At 43.9% G+C, this 19,506-nt stretch overlaps 1 protein-coding gene across 3 annotated transcripts in view; it reads left to right on the top strand.

The window, feature by feature from the left end:
• tsc1b (TSC complex subunit 1b) overlaps positions 1–18,624 on the top strand; it is a 47,907-nt gene extending 29,283 nt beyond the window's left edge. For all 3 annotated transcript variants that reach the window (XM_063211040.1, XM_063211041.1, XM_063211039.1), the window contains 7 exons: positions 2,240–2,406; positions 3,624–3,806; positions 5,670–5,780; positions 7,420–7,542; positions 7,960–8,147; positions 9,307–9,483; positions 15,247–18,624. In XM_063211040.1, the coding sequence (XP_063067110.1) occupies positions 2,240–2,406; positions 3,624–3,806; positions 5,670–5,780; positions 7,420–7,542; positions 7,960–8,147; positions 9,307–9,483; positions 15,247–16,207 (1,910 nt within the window). In that variant the 3' untranslated portion in view covers positions 16,208–18,624. The remainder of the gene's footprint in view (positions 1–2,239; positions 2,407–3,623; positions 3,807–5,669; positions 5,781–7,419; positions 7,543–7,959; positions 8,148–9,306; positions 9,484–15,246) is intronic.
• The last annotated feature ends 882 nt before the right edge of the window (positions 18,625–19,506 follow it).

Here is a 19,506-nt window from a genome sequence, read left to right as displayed (position 1 = left end):
GATTGAAGTGGGTGTAAATGTCTGATTTGTTGTACTGTCTGTAGGCCTAATGTTTGTGAAGGGTGACTGAAATGTGTACAAGGGCAATTGTGTTGCGGTATGTTTTCTTTTGACTGTTGTAATTTAAAACTGGCTGATTTTGTTTTGTGATGGTCTAGTGTAATGGTTTGGACCAATCATGTGTGTCTAGTGTAATGTTTTTGACCAATCAGGTGTATCATGTGTTGCCATTGGTTAATTGCTTTGTAATGGGTAGATTGAGGCCCAGCCCACTGATGTGAGTGGGCACAAAAAGAGTCAGCTGTGTGACTAACGAGGTCGTTGACTGCAGTGTCTGCTGCTGTTGAGAGAAAGCACATGTGAGTGAAATTTAGGCTGCTGTGCTACTGTGAAGTTTTGATTTTGGATCTTATGTTGCCAGTGATTTGTCTTCAGTTTTGGTTAAGTTGATTTTGCCCTCGTGCACATTTCTTTTGATTATATGTAAAATAAAAAGGCGCCTATATTTTTGATAAAAAAACACTCAACGTTGTGAAGCCGTGTCTATCTTCCTCTGGCACTTCATCCACAAAGAACAAGAAGTGGCTACCAGCTACTTCACATATGGTGGCAGAGCGGTGGGATGAGACGCCAGGAGAGACTGGAGCCGGAGGAGAAGGCGCATCGGCGAGAGAGGTGGTCGTTTGAGCAGAGGAGGCCAAGAGACGTCCCGGGAGATCTGAGGTCGGGCGGCCTGCGAGCGGAAGCAACGCTGGAGGAGCAGCCGGGGCCAGCTGACCAAACTCCGCCAAGAGTCAAGTTGGAGGAGCAAGGCACCAGCAGACCCACCAGCAACCGCAGCACCAACAGCACCGAAGGCGTCAGCAGAGATGGGGGCTCAGCCATCAGGAGGGGCAGCGTCTACAGCAGCAGCAGCAGAAGCACCAGCACATGTGGCAACGACGGCATCGTGACCGTGGGGTGGCCCACTTGCGCTGTCCCTGCACCTAGAGGGGATGCGGCGGGGCTTGTCTCTCCACTCCGGTGTCGAGACTGGAGAAGGGGTAGGAAATGTGAGAAGGAGAACCTTTCCCCTTCTCAGTATCTCACTGCTTTTAAAAAACTCATTGTTTATGTGCATCATGAACTTCTATGTGACTGTGCTGCTTGCACTGTGCAGCTCTAAGGGAGCGCAAGAGACCGTGAACATGTGCACTGCAACACGAGAGAACACTGTTGACTGAACTTTGAAATCCACAGTTGTTTCCAGCGTTCCGGGTCAACATTGCCACACGGAAGCGCGCACCGTTGTGGCAACTCCAACTCTTGACTTTGGGCAAGGGGAAATGTGGGGATTGAAGTGGGTGTAAATGTCTGATTTGTTGTACTGTCTGTAGGCCTAATGTTTGTGAAGGGTGACTGAAATGTGTACAAGGGCAATTGTGTTGCGGTATGTTTTCTTTTGACTGTTGTAATTTAAAACTGGCTGATTTTGTTTTGTGATGGTCTAGTGTAATGGTTTGGACCAATCATGTGTGTCTAGTGTAATGTTTTTGACCAATCAGGTGTATCATGTGTTGCCATTGGTTAATTGCTTCGTAATGGGTAGATTGAGGCCCAGCCCACTGATGTGAGTGGGCACAAAAAGAGTCAGCTGTGTGACTAACGAGGTCGTTGACTGCAGTGTCTGCTGCTGTTGAGAGAAAGCACATGTGAGTGAAATTTAGACTGCTGTGCTACTGTGAAGTTTTTGATTTTGGATCTTATGTTGCCAGTGATTTGTCTTCAGTTTTGGTTAAGTTGATTTTGCCCTCGTGCACATTTCTTTTGATTATATGTAAAATAAAAAGGCGCCTATATTTTTGATAAAAAAACACTCAACGTTGTGAAGCCGTGTCTATCTTCCTCTGGCACTTCATCCACAAAGAACAAGAAGTGGCTACCAGCTACTTCACACCATGTTTATACATTTTATGTGTCACTATATATGCTTTGTGTGTTGTTTGTATGACTTTGCATATATAAGCTATATACGTATATATTCCATACTAAGCAAACTGTAAAGCACTTTGAGACTGTTTTGTCTGTCTTCGATTCGATTTGATTTTTTTCCATTACTTTCGACTTCCATTGTGTTACACTGGGCAGGGGCCAGCGATTTGATTATTTTCTATACTTAAGAATGCCCCACGATACGATACGATTCGATCGGATCATATCGATTATTATTTACACTCTATTACTTACTGTTCTTCTTCAGGCCCGGTGCCTCTGGACGAGCTGCACACGCTGCGCAGCCAGCTGCTGTTGCTGCACAACCAGCTGCTGTACGAGCGCTACAAGCGTGAGCAGCATGCAGTCCGAAACCGCCGCCTGCTGCGACGCATCATCAATGCCACGGCACTCGAGGAGCAGAACAACGCCATGGTAACACACAGACACCTACGCACACATACACACACACACACACACACACACAGAGCCCAACCTTAATATCTGTGAGGGGCCCTCCCATTGACTTCCATTCATATTAACCCTAGCAATAGCTATAGAATGATAAACTGTGCCCAAACCAAAACAATCCCTAACCCTAACCTGTCAGTGAGGAAATGTTTTTACACTTTTGCCAATAACAACAAAACTACCCCAGCAAAAGGGGTCAAAGATGTGGGGTCCAGGATTTACTCTCTCTGCCTCTCTGTTTGAGAGAGAACCCTTGGTCTTCAATTGACAAGATTGTCTTGGCAATCCAGTGACTCATTCTGGGTCATTGGCATTTTTAGTAGCAGACATCAGGTGGTGCAACCTCAGATAATGTCACTATTTTAAATTAATTAATTAATGATGGGTAATTCCTTTACAAGCAATGGATATGCTTTCCATGATAACCCAGTAAAGCCAAAATCATTTAGTTAGCATGCAATAGTGACATTAGCTGTGGTTGCACCACCCGGATGCCTGCCACTACAAAATGTCAGCTTTGTTGAGTGGTGTGGGTGTTTTGTTCTTTCTGCTGTCAGGTAAAAGGTCAGCGCTACTTGTCAGTGTTGGAGTTGCTGTCTGAAGTATTCCTGTATACACCACTGTACTAGTAACCTGTAGAGGCAGCGTTGTATTTCTCTAATGCTGTGAACTATTTCTGGCATCAAAAATGGATATATTACAGTGCCACATATTCCAAATGACTTTGGTGGTTTTATCTGTCTAATTCAGCCAGGTGATTCACATCACCTGATTGATTTGGACAGGTAAAACAAGGTCATTTGGAATAGGTGGCCCACTGATTCTGAAGTATCTGAAGTGAAAGTGAAAGCCCAACTGGGAAAGTCCAACTACCATTGTCATTGTGACACCGCACTCCACAGCACACAAGTGCACACTACACACAACACAATTGCATTCATGTCTCACCCGTGCAAGGGGGCAGTCCCCAATGGCGCCCGAAAGGGAGCAGAATGGCGGGACGGTACCATGCCCAATATACCTCAGTCATGGAGGAGGATGGGGGAGAGCACTGGTTAATTACTCCCCCACCAACCTGGTAGGTCGGGAGTCGAACCGCCAACCTTTGGGCTGCAAGTCTGGTCCCCTAACCACTTACCCATGACTGCCCTAACTGCCCTGACTGTCTGTTTCTGTTTCAGAAGGAGCAGCTAAACCTGCAGAGTGTGGAGATGATCTCCCTGCGCGACAGCCTGAGCGTGGAGCAGCAGCGCTACCGACAGCTATGGGACGACCGCGAGACCCTTGTCACCAGGCTGCACAGCCAGGTCCGCACGCTGCAGCAGAGCCGTGAGGATCACTATACCAAGAACCAGGAGCTAGAGGTATCAGCACAGCCCTTATAGAACAGCCTTGCCACTCGCTATTAAGCCCCATTGTACCAGTTGTTTGTGTTAGTTTGTATTAGTTCTATGGCCCGGAGACCAGAATGAATGGGACCCAATGGAGCCAGATGCTAAAAATCTTAATTTTCACCCAGGTCTCTTCAACAAAGCTCAGATTTGAATGTCGATCTGGAGATTTCAATAAGGATTTCAATCAGCAGTATAATAAAAAAACACATATATCCGTTTGATTTGTTACAGGAGGCGTTTTTGTTGCTCACTACTCGCTAGCATTTTGCTAAGGATGTGACGTCATAGACACTTAAAAATCACTTTTTAAGCATATGCGTGGCTCAAAAGATCTAAAACTCAGCCGTGGGTATTTTCTATATATAGTCTTTCTAAAGCAACATCCGAATTACACAAGAAAAAATCATATACTGAGATAAAGGCACCATGAGGGGTTTTGCTCCATAGGACTCCATTCATTCTGGTCTCCGGGCCACCACGTGGATAAGGGTGGAACTGCCCCTTCAGTTCTAAATCTGCCATAGAACTAATACAAACCTGCCTCGTTTCGGAAACCGGAAATACACCGTGAAATCAACCAGTGGCGTATCTGGTCTCTTACAGAATCTGTAGTATCAGTATTACATGACTCAAACATCATTCTGTAGAATGTGCTGTTCACAACATGAATGGGGCTCCCCAACGTTTGCACGTCTGTTTTTTCTGAATAACAGCACGCTGTCAATGACGACAAACAGAATGTCTGTTGCCTGGGAAAGCCAGCTGATTTTGACACATGGAAAACTGCCTAACTGCATTGTCTAGGTCAGGGGTGAGAAACCTTTTTTTGTTGGAGGGGCCTCTTCAAATTGATAAAGTCCTACAAAGGGCCGTACTATGAACACAAACCAGGATTTCCCCCTGGACTTAAGATCTATTGTTGAAGGCAGCCACCTTTACTGCAGACCCTAACTTCTATAGGTTCCCTGAAAATATAAGTTGATTGTATTGCAAAAATAATTTCTAAGATTGCTTTACAAAACATGTCATATTTCATGTGAAACTGCATAACATTAAAATTAATCGGGGGCTGGATAAAACTAGCCTCGCGCACCATCCTACGTACTTCCACCAAGAGACTTGGCTCCACACTACGTCTGTTACCTGTTTTCTGTGGAGCGATGCTGAGTGGCAGAATTTGGTCGCTTCTACGCTGTAATTTTATCCTACAGTAGGATGTTCGGTCAGACATGTCTGTTAAACTGTCCTACATTGCCAAAGATAGATGTCAGACATGTTTGTTCAACAACTTGTCCTGATTTTTCAGAAATTTCAAATAAACATTCTATGTGTGTCTAGGTTAGACGCTTGCGAAAGAGAAGAGCTAGACCTGGTGCAGTTGGGGTTGGGAGAATACAGGAATGAGACATCTATGTTGTCAATCTAAGGTTAACCATATAAGAAGTGGGATAACATTCAGCAAGAAGATCCCGTCCGTGGAATAGCGCACTTCAGAGGGATCAAGACCCCTCCGCTTTGCGTCAGGGCCCTGTATCTCTCTGCCGTGCGCTATTCCACAAGATGGACCTTCTTGCCGAATGTTTTCCCTTACTTATTATTGTTCTTGCTATTGCTGCTATTATTATTATTATTATTATTTGCCTTGCCGGTACTCAAACTCAAACTCAAACGGATCTTCTGGGGTACCAAACTGACCGCTATACCGAAGAGGCAGACTCTACGAGAGCCAGAACTTGTTGTGACAGTCAGAACACACCCACAACCCTAGTGATGGTCACTCCTCAGTAGAACCCTTCTTTCCAGTTTTCAACTTTCCTCTCCTTCCTTGCCCAGAGCAAGCTGCAAGAATGCCAAAAGCAGATGGGGGAGATGGAGGCAGAGCTGCAGAGGGCCAACAACAAGGTGTGCCATACGGGGCACCTACTCAACCAAGTCACTGCCAAGGTACAGTGGGAACAACTTGCACTCGCTTGCACACACACATACACTCACACAACTAAACAGTGCACTTATTGAAACACTTGTGAAGATCTCTGTGAGAGTCACATGATCTTTTCACTGATAATCTTAATTGGCACCCTGAATTACATTACACCACACTGCCGTTTTTAGTGACTTGACCCTAGCTCAAGGGCATTTCATCCACAGTTAAAGCTGTATGGATACACCTTCTTTCTATTGGTTAGGGTGGGATTTGATACAGCAACCCGCTGATCTAAGACAAACTCCGTTAGCATTTGGCCACGGCCGACCCTTGCATGGCACACTTTTAGGGAAAGGAGTGCAGAGATCACAATGTTTCCAGATTTATAAACATAGATACATAGGGCCAGACTCTATGGCATGATGTGCTTGTGTGTGTACTCTACCTAACACTGTGCTAAAAAAAAACCCTACCGAGCATCTGCAATTGTTCCTGTGCATTTTGTATCTGCTAATGATGCTGCTGACTATGATTGAAAAGATGAACCGCATACAGCTCCCGTTTAATCCATTTTTATTTGTGAGACGTTTCGGGCCACCTTGGCCCTTTCTCAGACTAAAAGTGCAATTGTGCAACTGACCCCTGAATTTCCATATCAAGTAAATTTCCATATCACGTGACAATGACATTATATAACATTTTCACGTTTTCACATTTGCCCTATCAAATATTTACAAGAAAAAAGAAAATCGTAATACATAAGTGCATTTGTATAGTACATAGACCAGTGATTAAGAAAATGTGTACCATATATACATAAGACATCTTATATTGGTAATATTCAAACCCCAACTCCATAGAAGTTGGGACACTATGAACATTGTAAATAGTAACAAAATACTGTCATTTTCAAAACATCTGATTCTTACAGTAGAGGGAGAATGGTACAAAGAAAACATATCAGCCACCAAAACTGACCAAAATTATTGTTTTCGGCGATATTCATGAATGTGAAAAAATAAAAGAGTTGAGACGGGGACAATAAAAGAGAGCAAATGTCGAGGAAGACTCAAAACAAAACAAAGCAAGGACAACACTCAGTAGTTAATTACATTAACTGATGGGATTATTTTGATATAAAAATAATGTTAATTCCTATCTTGGAGATGATTTCAATATCTTGACCCATTTTAGCCTAAGCCCTTTTTGGGAAAATGTGTCCTCTCCCTATTAAAACCTAAATATCTCCGATCCGAAGCACATAAAAACATGAAATAAGTTGCATTTACAAGTTAGAACCTTCACATCTCAAGAACCTGAATGCAGCGTATATCGCTCCAGGACACAATGGGTTAAATGGCGAGTGTATTCTTCATCATGTTTTCCAATGTTTTCCTGTCTGTAGTGCTTACAGTGTGACAGATCTTCACCAAAGGCCAGCCATTTTATCACCTGCTGGTCCTAATGATGGAGATAAACCGTTAAAACATAGTAGAGAATGCAATTTGTCCTTACTATATGGCAATAGTCGAAGATCTCACTTCAAAATATAGTTTTGTGGCTTTTAATACTGTTTAAAACCCATATACGAAAACGTATGTGCAGTGTGTAATAATATACTAATGTTATCTCTAATTTACTACTGTGATCTCTTTGCAGTTGTCTACGAGTGAGAGCACTCAGCAGCAGATGGGCTTCCTCAGTAAGCAGCTCCTGTTGCTGGGAGAGGCCCACAAGCTGACCTTGCAGGAGCTCCAGCACTCTGGCCATGACACCACAAAGGTACACACACACACACACACACACACACACACACACACACACACACACACACACACACACACACACACACACACACACACACACACACACACACACACACACACACACACAAAACACACCACTAAGTTGCGGTAAACACACATGCATGCACGCGCACACACACTATCTTTCTCTACTAGACGATTCTTTGGTGATGGCTTGCAAAAGATGTGCAGTACCATCATCTACAGTGCCAAGAGAACTCCATTTATTCTCAACCTAAAGCCTCCAAAGGTCTCCTAACTGCAAGTCTCCTTAAAGGGCATTCACACAACATCAAATGGATCCAGGAAATACACAGGCTTGAATCATCTTACTCAACTCCACTGTCTTTGTCACAACTCCCTCTCCATCTCACAACTAATTCATACACTTTAGGAGAAGCAGATGGTGAAGCTGGCCAGCGCTAAGGAGGCGGAGCGTCTGCGGCAGAGCCTCCTCTCCCAGGCCCAGAAGCTGGAGGCTGCTCAGCAGCGCGCCACAGAACTGGAAACGCAGCTCTCCAAGAAGGAACATCTCATCGCAGAGCAGAAGAAGTTTCTGGAGGACGTCAAGCTGCAGGCCAAGTATGCCCCAGTGGACAACAGACACATACTTTTACATTACATTACACTTAGCTTACGCTTTTATCCAAAGTGACTTACAGATTTTACAGGGTAGTGGTTACAGTCCCTGAAGCAGTATGGGGGTTAGATGCCTTGCTCAAGGGCACCTAAGCCATGGAGGCAGGAGGGGATTAAGGGTAAGGGTGGGAATTGAACCTGCAACCCTGTGATCTACAGGCCCCACACACTGTACAGTTACAGTACAGACACACAATGCACAATGGATTGAATTACGGGCACATAACCACACCATCCTGATTCCAACCACACCTAATTAGTGTGTGGAGCGGGAGCCATTACTTGTATTACTCACACACACATCAAACTTAAAAAGTGTCAAGAGGGTAATTTAGGGCCGCTTCACACTCTCATGCTTTGTCCTCCAAAACATGAGAACTGTTGCTAGTATTCGGAATCCAAGTGTCAGCACTGCGGTTTGATTGCTGTTGCTAAGTTAGATACACCGTTCCATCGCCTACCATTTGTCGTCAACTATTCACTGACTTACCTGTTGTCAAGCAATGACCCATTGTGGAAAAATACATGTTCCAAATGGTGAACTGATTTTAACTGGTAACGCTAGCGTTTTTTGGAAGCTTCACATTTTTTGAGAGACCCACAAAAAAAACGAGGTGCACCACAGTTCCATAGGAAAACAATGGAAATACAGTTCCTGGCAGAGAAAAAAGTGTGTCAGTCTGAACCCCGCCTTAAGGCACGAATAGACCAAAGCGTGACCAGTGAATAGACCAAGCGCGACTTGAGTGATTCCAGCGACGGAAGTAATTGATTTTGAGTTGCGGGTGAGAGAAGAGACAAAATCGTTTCAGGCGACTAGAGGCGATTCAAGCGACATGAGCAACAGTTTGTATTTGGACTTGAGCGAATATTATGCAAATTAGCTATGATGCGGTTTGGGGACAGCCGGCACAGTTGATAGGTATGTTAAAATGCTTGCATTCTGCTTTTAACGGACATACTCTGATGCTTCCATCGCTCGTATCGCTCTTGCTGCACAGTCCAGGGATTCTATGTCGCTTAATCTTGCTGCTGGTGGTGTATTCGCCTGGTTACCGTGCCTTCCGATGAAATTCTGTCTTTGTTTTTTTTTCTCTCCCAGAGGTGAGCTTCAAGCCTCGGAGAGCAGGTGCCAGGCCCAGCGTCACATGACCCAGGCCCTGCAGGCGGAGGTGCTGCAGCTCTACAGTCGTCTGGAGATGGAGCTGGACGCTCCCTCCAACGCCACCAACACTCCAGCTGGGGCCATCGGCGATGCCCACGTCCCCACGGAGGCCAGGTGAACTATGCACATGCACAAACACAAACACTCATACAGTGATTTGTCCCAATATAGAGCAGTTTCACATATCATACCACCTCATTATCAAGCCATCTTTGAGGATGGTAGTATAGTCAGCCACTGGAAAAGGTTTGAATTGGGTAGGGTATTTGCATTCTAATAGAGATGATCCTTGGTAGTGTGACAAGTTTGGAGCAAAGAGGCTGCCGGATGTTTTGAATTAACAGACTGGGATTTGTTTTTCCAATGATTATGGAAATGATCCCAACGTTTTTACAGATGCACTCACTTCCTATGTTTCATTTAGCGAGGACACAGTAACACCTATCAAGCTTTTTCCACAACAATAAAAATGGATCAAAAAGGACATGAAAATCGTCCCGATACAAAAAAAGGGAGATATGTTTAAGGTGAGGGAGCTGGAGAAATAGTTTAAGAGGAAAGCCAAGCTTGCTAAGATTGACTACAAGAATAAAGTGGAGTTTGCATATTCATTTTGAACACAGTGTAGTATTGATTTGTAATTGCTTAGATATAGGTGTGTGTAATTGAATAGAAGATCGTCGAGAATTTGCCAAAGTGGAGAAATCATATAGGTTGTCTTGTAGTGAGGCTGTTTACTTTATCATTACATTACATTTGGGAGACGAAAGCGACGCACAATCGAGGACAAAATCGAGACAGTTTGTGTTGGAAGACCGTATATCTCTTCCAGGAACATAAGGCCTTAGTATGTCCTTCACATAAAGCCGTTCCTGCGGTGGTTGTGTAGGCAAGGGTCAAGGCCTTGCGCTTGATTCGGGCAGCAATTGGTAGCCAATGCAGCTCGATTAATAGAGGAGTAACATGGGTCTATCTGCAGTGATTTTAACGCACAAGCAGGTAGACCTGCCAAGAGGAAGTTGAAGTAATAAACGTGAGACATGACTGTTGCCTGAACCAGTCGTTGTTTAGCATATTGTGTCAGAAAGGATCTGATTTTTCACATGTTGGACATCTGAAATCGGCATGCCCGTGTGACTGAATTGATGTGGTTGGAGAATGACCGCTCGTCATCAATCATAACGCCAATGTCTTTGACAACTTTGTTTGGGGTCACAGTGGCAGGGCACATCTTGAGGTTGATGTTGTGACAGATTGACTCTTTAGCTGGGATCACTAGGAGCTCGGTCTTGGACAGGTTCAGCTGTAGGTGGTGTCAGAGAGTGTTTATGGGTAGTACGAGAGAGCAATCTCGCTACTTTTTCCGGGTGGTACTGTCCACTAAGTGGCGCCATCCAGACAGCGCAGAGGAGCGCCAAGGAGCGCAGAGGCTGTTGAAATGAATGTGGTCCCATGGAGCTCAACCACGATGCTGCCATTGCTTTGGGAGAGAATTGGTATCATCGTTTCATTTTATTTTTCCAAAAGGCAGGATAGATTATCCTTTCAAACAGCAGTTAGTTTGAATGTTTAAACTTGCTGGATCTTTGTAAAATACGTCTTTATTGTCAATATGACGTCACGAGTGGCTTCACACACTGCGCTTGGATTGGTCGGCCGGCTGCATTGCTGTGATCACGACGGCCGTAAAGCAATTTTGTTAGCAAGATGCTAGCGGAGCCTGACTCATAAATGCCAAAGCTGTAGGAAATCAGAAGGACATAACTCCCATTAGTCCAGCGGATGGGACACACAAAAGGGCCTTATCGTGCACTTTTGAGTAAAAGCATGAAAATCGGTACACATATCCTTCTTGATATGCTGATTAATGTTAGCGTTGGAGGCGTCGTGAAAAATGCATCGTTTTCAAGATGGCCGCCAAATTCAATATGGCCGACCCATATTAATGAATCTACCTGATATTTGGTAGTAAAAGCATGAAAATCGGTACACATATCCTTCTTGATATGCTGATTAATATTAGCATTGGAGATGTAGCGAAAAATGCATTGTTTTCAAGATGGCCGCCAAATCCAGTATGGCCGACCCATATTAATGAATCTACCTGACACTTGGTATTAAAAGCATGAAAATTGGTACATATATCATTCTTGATATGCTGATTAATATTAGCATTGTAGGCGTTGCGAAAAATTTAGCATTTTCAAGATGGCCGCCAAATCCAATATGGCCTACCCATATTAATGAATCTTCTTGACACTTGGTATTAAAAGCAAGAAAATCGGTACACATAACATTCTTGATATGATGATAATAAATATTACCATTGGAGGCATTGCTAAAAATGCTGTATTTTCAAGATGGCCGCCACATCCATTATGGCCAACCCATATTAATGAAGCTACCTGACAGTTTGTAGTAAAGGCATGGAAATTTGTGCACAGTTACTTTTTTTATATTTTGATTGATAAAAGAACTCGATACTTTGCAAAAAAGTTTACATTTCAAGATCACTGCCAAATCAAATATGGCTAACGCATTTAAATCCTTAACGCATAATAAATCCTTCAGGCACTTTTACTTTGTAGTAAAACCATGGAAACTGGTGCATATTTAAGTTACTTCTTGATGTGCTCATTGATATTAGACATTGAGGCATTGTGGGGGAAAAACACATTTTCAAAATGGCCAACTAAGATAGTGTTTATAAGAAAATACATATTTTTCTACAAAAATATTTTGGCATTGCATATAATAAACACTCACAAAATACCATTGAAAATGATTAAACATTCTTGGCATGTTATCAAATGAAGTGATGCATATGTTATGGTTTTGCCCAAACTGTGTCTGCCACCACCACAATAGATTATTTTCTGCAATGTGATAACTTTAGAATAGGTGCAAGAGTTTGCACCACCTCTTGTGTTCTACCACTCTATAATATGTACATGAATTGAAGTGTTAAAGCCTTACACTTTGAAGATTGTTGACTTTGTTTGCATTATAGGTTTTGTACAGATGGACAGATATGTATGAAATGTTCTCTGCTAATACTCTTCAATCGGTACAATGATTGCATTCTGGAGGCCTCAAATAGGTAATACGGCAGTAGCGTTATGTACAAATCCAAGACTTTTGAGGGGCTTGTGGGATGTACAGCACCTCTAGCGCTTAGTGATAACTGCATAGGCCTTGTACAAATTCCAAAAGGGCCAGGATTTCAAGATTGCTAGACAGAAAGTTAACTTGATTTGTTAATTCATGGACATTTTTATGATTGCTTACTTCAAAGAAACTAATTGTTGATGACTACTTCTAGCTGCACAAGGTTTTCAAACAAACTGCAATCCTGCACCCAATGCAAGTTGTATGGTAAGCTTATATCTTGCCTGGTTAACACAAGTTGATCTCACAAGTGATATAATCTGGTGGTTATGCAATTTCTCATAGTAAAGTTGTGATTTACGATTGCCCATGGCAGTTTATAGGTCGTTAAGAATGTGGTATTTGGCATATGTGTAGCCCATATCCAATCATGTCAGTTGTATCTATTCAAACAAACTGCAGCCATCGCCTTTACACCCCTACTCTTTCTCCTGATTGCACCCCAAGATCTGGTACCCTCACTGAGGGATGGAATCCATGCTACATTTCAGATCAGAACAATTGTGTAAAGTAGTAGGATTTCACAGGTTATGGTATACACTATGGTCAACATCAATCAAACTGCCAATAATGCCTAATTTAAAGATTGACATAAACTTTGAATAAATGGTGAATGGCACAGTTGGAAGATGATGGCCATCAAAAAGTCAACTCAGGGTATGTAAAATATAACTTGAGTGAAAAGTTTACATGTACAGTATTAGGATTCGTTTCTAGACCAGGATAATGATGTGAAGATTTGGCGTGTGTGTGTGTGTGTGTGTGTGTGTGTGTGTGTGTGTCTGTCTGTCTGTCTGTCTGTGTCTGTGTCTGTGTCTGTGTCTGTGTCTGTGTCTCGCGTGACAACCGGTGCCGTACGGCAGTCTGCACACTGTGCACAGCTGGTGTGTGAATGTGTATGTATGCGTGTATGTCTTTTTTCAAAGCGCTTTGAGTAAACTTCATAGTTGTGATACTGTGCTACATATATACATATTGCAATGTATTGTATTGTAATATGGGTCAGTCATATTTGATTTTTGTTCATGGCCCCTAATATGAATAAGCATCTAATGTAAAGAAGTAACTATGTGTACCAATTGTCATGCTTTTACCACAAATTACCAGGTAGTTAATATGGGCTGGCCATATTTGATTTGGCGGCCATCTTGAAAACAATTATTTTTTTCCCGCGACGCCTCCAATGCTAATATTAATCAGCATATCAAGGACATGTGTACCGATTTTCATGCTTTTACCACCAAGTGTCAGGTAGATTCATTAATATGGATTGGTCATATTGGATTTGGCGGCCATCTTGAAAACGATGACTTTTTTGTGACTCCTCCAATGCTAATGTTAATCAGCATATCAAGAAGGATATGTGGACCGATTTTCATGCTTTTACTACCAAGTCTCAGGTAGATTCATTAATATGGGTCGGTCTTATTGGATTTGGCGGCCATCTTGAAAATGATGAATTTTGCGCAACGCCTCCAACGCTAAACTTAATCAGCATATCAAGAAGGATATGTGTACCGATTTTCATGCCTTTACTACCAAGTGTTAGGTAGATAGGTAGATTCATAAATATGAATTGGCCATATTGGATTTGGCGGCCATCTTGAAAATTAATAAATTTTTCATGACGCCTCCAATGCTAATGTTAATCAGCATATCAAGAAGGTTATGTGTACCGATTTTCATGCTTTTACTACAAAGTGTCAGGTAGATTCATTAATATGGGTCGGCCATATTGGATTTGGCGGCCATCTTGAAAACGATGCATTTTTCGCGACGCCTCCAACGCTAACATTAATCAGCATATCAAGAAGGATATGTGTACCGATTTTCATGCTTTTACTCAAAAGTGCACGATCAAATCACCCATCCGCTGGACTACATGTTATTGTACATTTCATTGAAATCCACATTGGTTTCACAGAACTTACAGTAATATTATCAAGTTTCAGCAGACAGCGAGCACAATTGTCAGTTATTAGCGCCAGCCTTATGACCTCTGCTGTCTCGACAGCGCTCCCTAGGTGAACTGCAGGCACGGGTTTGAGGGCGAGATTCAACACTGTATGTAAACCCACTGTGGTGGTGTTCCTTCATCCATGTTGACAAGTCGTTGGGACAAGTGTGGATTCCAATATGCAGACTCCGTCCTCCCTTGCTCACTTTCTTGCTTGTGGCCTCATGATGACGTCACTGACGACAGAAAATTAATTCAATATCTTGCAAAAGGACAATTCGAATGTCATTTTCTCATTTGCAATCGGGATCTTGAATGAAGAACAGTCCCCCACAAGTTGTTGTGGCTAGGCTGACAGCGGGGAAATTTTATTGTTTTTTCCACGGAGGCGGGGCGTCAGCAAAACGTGAGGCTACAAGCACAAGTGGAGGACAGTAGTCCGTATATTGGAATGCACCCATAGTGTTGTTGTTTTCTCTTTTATTCTTTACTTTATTGTATTCCAATTGGGCACTTTATCAGTGGCATCAGTGTGTTTTTACATTCATACATATACTGCCAAGTATATTCATTAAAATCTGTTCTGAAAGATTTTTTTTTGTCAATGGAAGATTGTGATAAAAAAATCTAAATCGAGATTTCATGTAAAAAGCCATGATGACATTTTTGCCGTATCGCCCACCCCTACTTTGATATGAATATTTATATGATATATATTTGCATGTATGTCTTGTGCATGTGTTATACCATAGTGTCTCCATCCCTGACGGTCCTGCCAAGGCCCCGGGCAACCAGGACGGCCCTCCGCCTCCCAACGGCAACATCAGCACTTTATCACCCGGGCAACCCAAGCATGCCAAGCCGTCGCCATCCTCCTGCTCCTCCCCTTCCTCCTCTTCTGCCTCCTCCTCTTCCTCCACCTCCTCTTCCTTCACCTCCTCAGCCAACACCTCCATCAATGGCAGCAGAGACGGCAGCAGCACCACCACCCAGCCCCCCTCTCTTGTGGAGCCACCTCCACCACTCCTGGGCCTCCCTCCCCGTGGTGGTCCCCCGCGTGATGCCCCCCTCACCGTGGGCTCCTACCCCAGCGCCAAGAGCTTCCTGGGCATGCGGGCCCGCGAGCTCTTCCGCAACAAGAGCGAGAGCCACTGTGGGGAAGAGGACGAGGAGGAAGAGGACGAGGAGGATGAAGGCATCGGAGGAGTAGGAGGAGGAGGCGGAGGTGAAGGAGGAGAGGGGGAGGATGTGCCGATCGCAGGAGAGGCCATCCACGGGCACAGGCACACGGCCTCCCCATCCCCTCGCCGCCTCACCAGCCTCTCGCAGGAGCTGAAGACTGAGCTGTGCGTGGAGTCTCGGACGTCCGGGCCCAAGTCAGCCATGCCAACCGCTAGCCCCCACAAGCAGCCGCCCCCCAAACAGCATCCACAGCACCCCAAGCAGCAGTCGTGCCCAGGCCAGGGGGGCAGCGCTAGCCCTGCGACCACCACCAACACATCTCCTGCCTCTGTAGCTGGTGTGCAGGGCCCTGCAGGCACTCCCAGGTCCTCTCCTGCTAAGCAGGCACGGGCAACAGGTGCCCTGCAAAGAGCCAACAGTCGAGAAAGGTCAGGGGTGGGCTCACCCAGCAACGCAGCAACAGCCACCAGGCCCCGGCAGAAACAGCTGAAGATTATGGACTACAACGAGACGCACCAGGAGAGCAATTAAAGAGAGGTCCAAGACAAAGACAGAGAGAAAGAGAGAGATTCAGGTAGGAGAGGGAGAGATTCTGAGTGAGGGAAAAAAAAACAGAAGCTGATAAGTGCAAGAAAGAACTGCCTGCTTTAGAAGAAGAACGTTTAAGGCAAGACCTTTATTCAGTGTTATTTGTTCCATTCCCATGAGTGGGCAACAGGATTTTGGACCATTTTTCCTTTGACTCCTTTTTTCCTCTTAATTGGTCCCCTGACAAAACTGGAAAACAGCTATTGCATCCATCAAGCACTGGTATTATACAGTGAGTGCTCACCGGTAGAGGTTTCTTTCTGCTTTTGGTGTTTCGTCAGAGTCCATCATCACCGGCATCTGTGTTTAGCAACACCTTTTACCACCAAGCCTTATGTTCTGTTGTTTATTTAAAATATTGTACTCTTTTTGTGACTCATTGAATCGCTGTCGCATCACTGTTTCCATCTGTGATGGGAATGGCCATATCTGGGATTGTGCATGTGTGCTCTGGCTGTCACACCTACAAGCTTGGCTCTTTGTTGTAGTGGTCAGAGCCATGGTTTGGTTTCCTTGAAGGTCTAGAGGTCCTGACAGGGCAACTCTACTCCTCTTCATTAAGAATGGTGTTAGAAGCAGGATGGCTTGCCCTGTGACCATCAGAGGTGCAGCCGTTGTGTGCGAGGGATAGTTCCATGTGAGGGATTCCCAGAATTGGTGACCCTGGTGTGAGGGACACCCGTGATGGGTAGAGCATAGATGATGATGCACGCTAGATGGGAGGCGTACGGTGGTAGCTGTGTGAAAAACACCTTGAGTGTGAAGCGCAAGACTGTCCCTAGTGTGCCCATCACGAGGGTTGTAGGTGTAATCTGATGTAGTCAGACCTCCAGTTTGCAACCCCAGAAAAAGCCAGGTTTGAGTCCCAGCGTGGCTTCTCTACTCCTCCTCTCTTCAAGATCAGTATAGGATCAGTATTTATTTGGCCTTAGTGCTTCAAAGTCTTTCACTTTAAACACCTAAACACAGCTAAAGTACATCAAAATTAAGATTAGAAATCAGACATATCTTTCACTAGTCAGCATATTGCCAATCTTTAGGAAACATTAACGGGTGTCTCAAGGAGATAAGAATCGCAGCAGCAGGTGTTATTTTATTAAGCTAGAAGTTTTAAATTATTTATTCCCTTGTCTGTTGCTTTCTTGCTGCCTTGCCATACCCATCATGCTCACTGTGGCGTGCACAGCTTTGGCTGGTTGCTGCACTAAATTGAGTCTGCTACACTAATTGGACGGTGAATGAGATGAGAGGCTTGATTGAGGAAGTGTGGTGTCAACGTGTCTAAATTTATTTTAAAAAGATAGACTAGATGGAGTACTTTTTTTTCTGGTCACTTATCTGAGCACAGTCATGCCTTTTGGTCATCTTCTTTTCACAAACTGATGAAGCGCTGGAGACAGTGAGCACCTTACGGCACATCATGGCATGACGAGAGGCTTACAATAGCAGTGGCTGTTCATCCCTTCAACTAGAATATCACAATTGGTAGTGTTTTCCTCATGAAGCCCTTAGTTAAATGCTGGTATACATGTTTGGTTTGGCCTCTGTCTTTGGGGAACGGTTCATGTGACAGGCCGAGAAAGCGGAGCTACTCCGCTGCCTTCCTTGTTTCTGCCTTTTGAAAGGATTCTGGCACCGTACATGTATTTTTCTTCAAGTGTCATCTTATTTCACCTTTCTGTGTGAGAAGTGCCAAAACTATGACATGCTGCTGCTGAGGTACCTAAGGAAAAAAAGAGCAGAAACTTTCCATATCATCAATCATTTCAGATTTTGTTTCTTGGTTGAGAGAAGAATTATGTGAAACATTTTTTTTGCACTTATCACTTTTGAGTTGTGTTGCGCTCTTAATTGCACAGAAGGCTTCAAACTTACTTTATCTCTCTGTCGTACTCCCATAGCCACAATGGCACGCACTTGTGTGTGACACAGTCAGTGCACACTAAAAGGCGTGTAGTGTTTTTGTTACCTTTCTTAACCTTCATTTTCGCTGTGAACAGAATGTTAGTCTTTTTTGTTTGTCCTGCTCTATTTGTTTTTTTAACATCCCAAAATCCTGTTGTCCACCTGACGCCTCTTTCAGTCCTCCTGCCTTGCTATCTAAAGCATGTACAACAATCCACTAAAACGCCAACTGTAGGAAATAACGTCAAAGGTACAATCAGTGAAAAAAGGTCTAGAGAAATGAGGTGTGGGAGGTCCTATATTGGAGATGAGCGTTACAATATAAAACATGAAGGAGGTCTGGAGGAGGACAGAAGTTCTTAAGCAGTTGCTTGTGTAAACTGTGAACGATTTAAAAAAAGCAAAAGAAGAAAAAAAAGAAATAAAATTGTCTTCAATGTTTTGCACTAAAGATCTGTGCTCCGAGTCCGACTCCTTCTCTGATGTACAATTATGATGGATTGAGTATAGCCCTACTCATGAAATTAATTAACGTACTGTATGTCTCTGTCCTAGATTTCAGGAAAATAAAGCTGGTATGCCGGTATGCTTGCTGCAAGATACGCGAGCGCGTGCACGATTCGTTCATGAACGCGTTAACGTGTTTATTTAATGTCAATTTTGCGCTCGTTGGACACGGCAGCCAAATGCGTGCGTCAGGTGCAATATCTTCAAACTCGCTGGGGGCGATCGTAATATGGACTGCGCAGTTCCACGCGTGTGCTTCATATGAACATGACAATGGCAGCAACTTTTAAGAGCGTCTCATTGAGTTTGTCCGAAATTTCAAACATTTGTGATCATACTTCCTTGTTGTACTTTGAAAAGGGAGCATGCACATACAGGAGTAGTAGCAGTATTCTTTCCTTGCCCAGGGAGCCCCTCTGTTTGTTTTGTTGTTTTCTTTGCCATCTGTGTTACCAATTTCCCCATCCCAATGCTGCGTGCTCTCTGCCCCCTGGATGATACCGCCAGTATGTTGCGTCTTGGTCAACTGCTTTTGAAGCAAGCATGTGCTGTCGGTTGCTCGCGGTGATGCACGTAATTTACAGCTCGCAGCAAGCATACCGGCACCTTTAAGAAGAGTGCCAGTATTTTGGGAGAAGACAAACTATACTTTATGCAAGAAGACTGATGAAGACGTGGCAAACATGGAAACTCAAGTCCATGGCACACATGCCAGAAGGCAACTCCAGGAAATAACTTTCACCATTATTTCAACATTATTTCCGGGCACTTGATTTATTTTCAATGTATTGCCAGTAGATAACTTAGAAGTGTTTTCTTAAGTTTGCAAG

Source organism: Engraulis encrasicolus, chromosome 11, assembly GCF_034702125.1.
Source record: "Engraulis encrasicolus isolate BLACKSEA-1 chromosome 11, IST_EnEncr_1.0, whole genome shotgun sequence".
Taxonomy (NCBI): Eukaryota; Metazoa; Chordata; class Actinopteri; order Clupeiformes; family Engraulidae; genus Engraulis; species Engraulis encrasicolus.
Note: the sequence above shows the minus strand (reverse complement) of the source record. Positions and strands in the feature narration are given on the sequence as shown.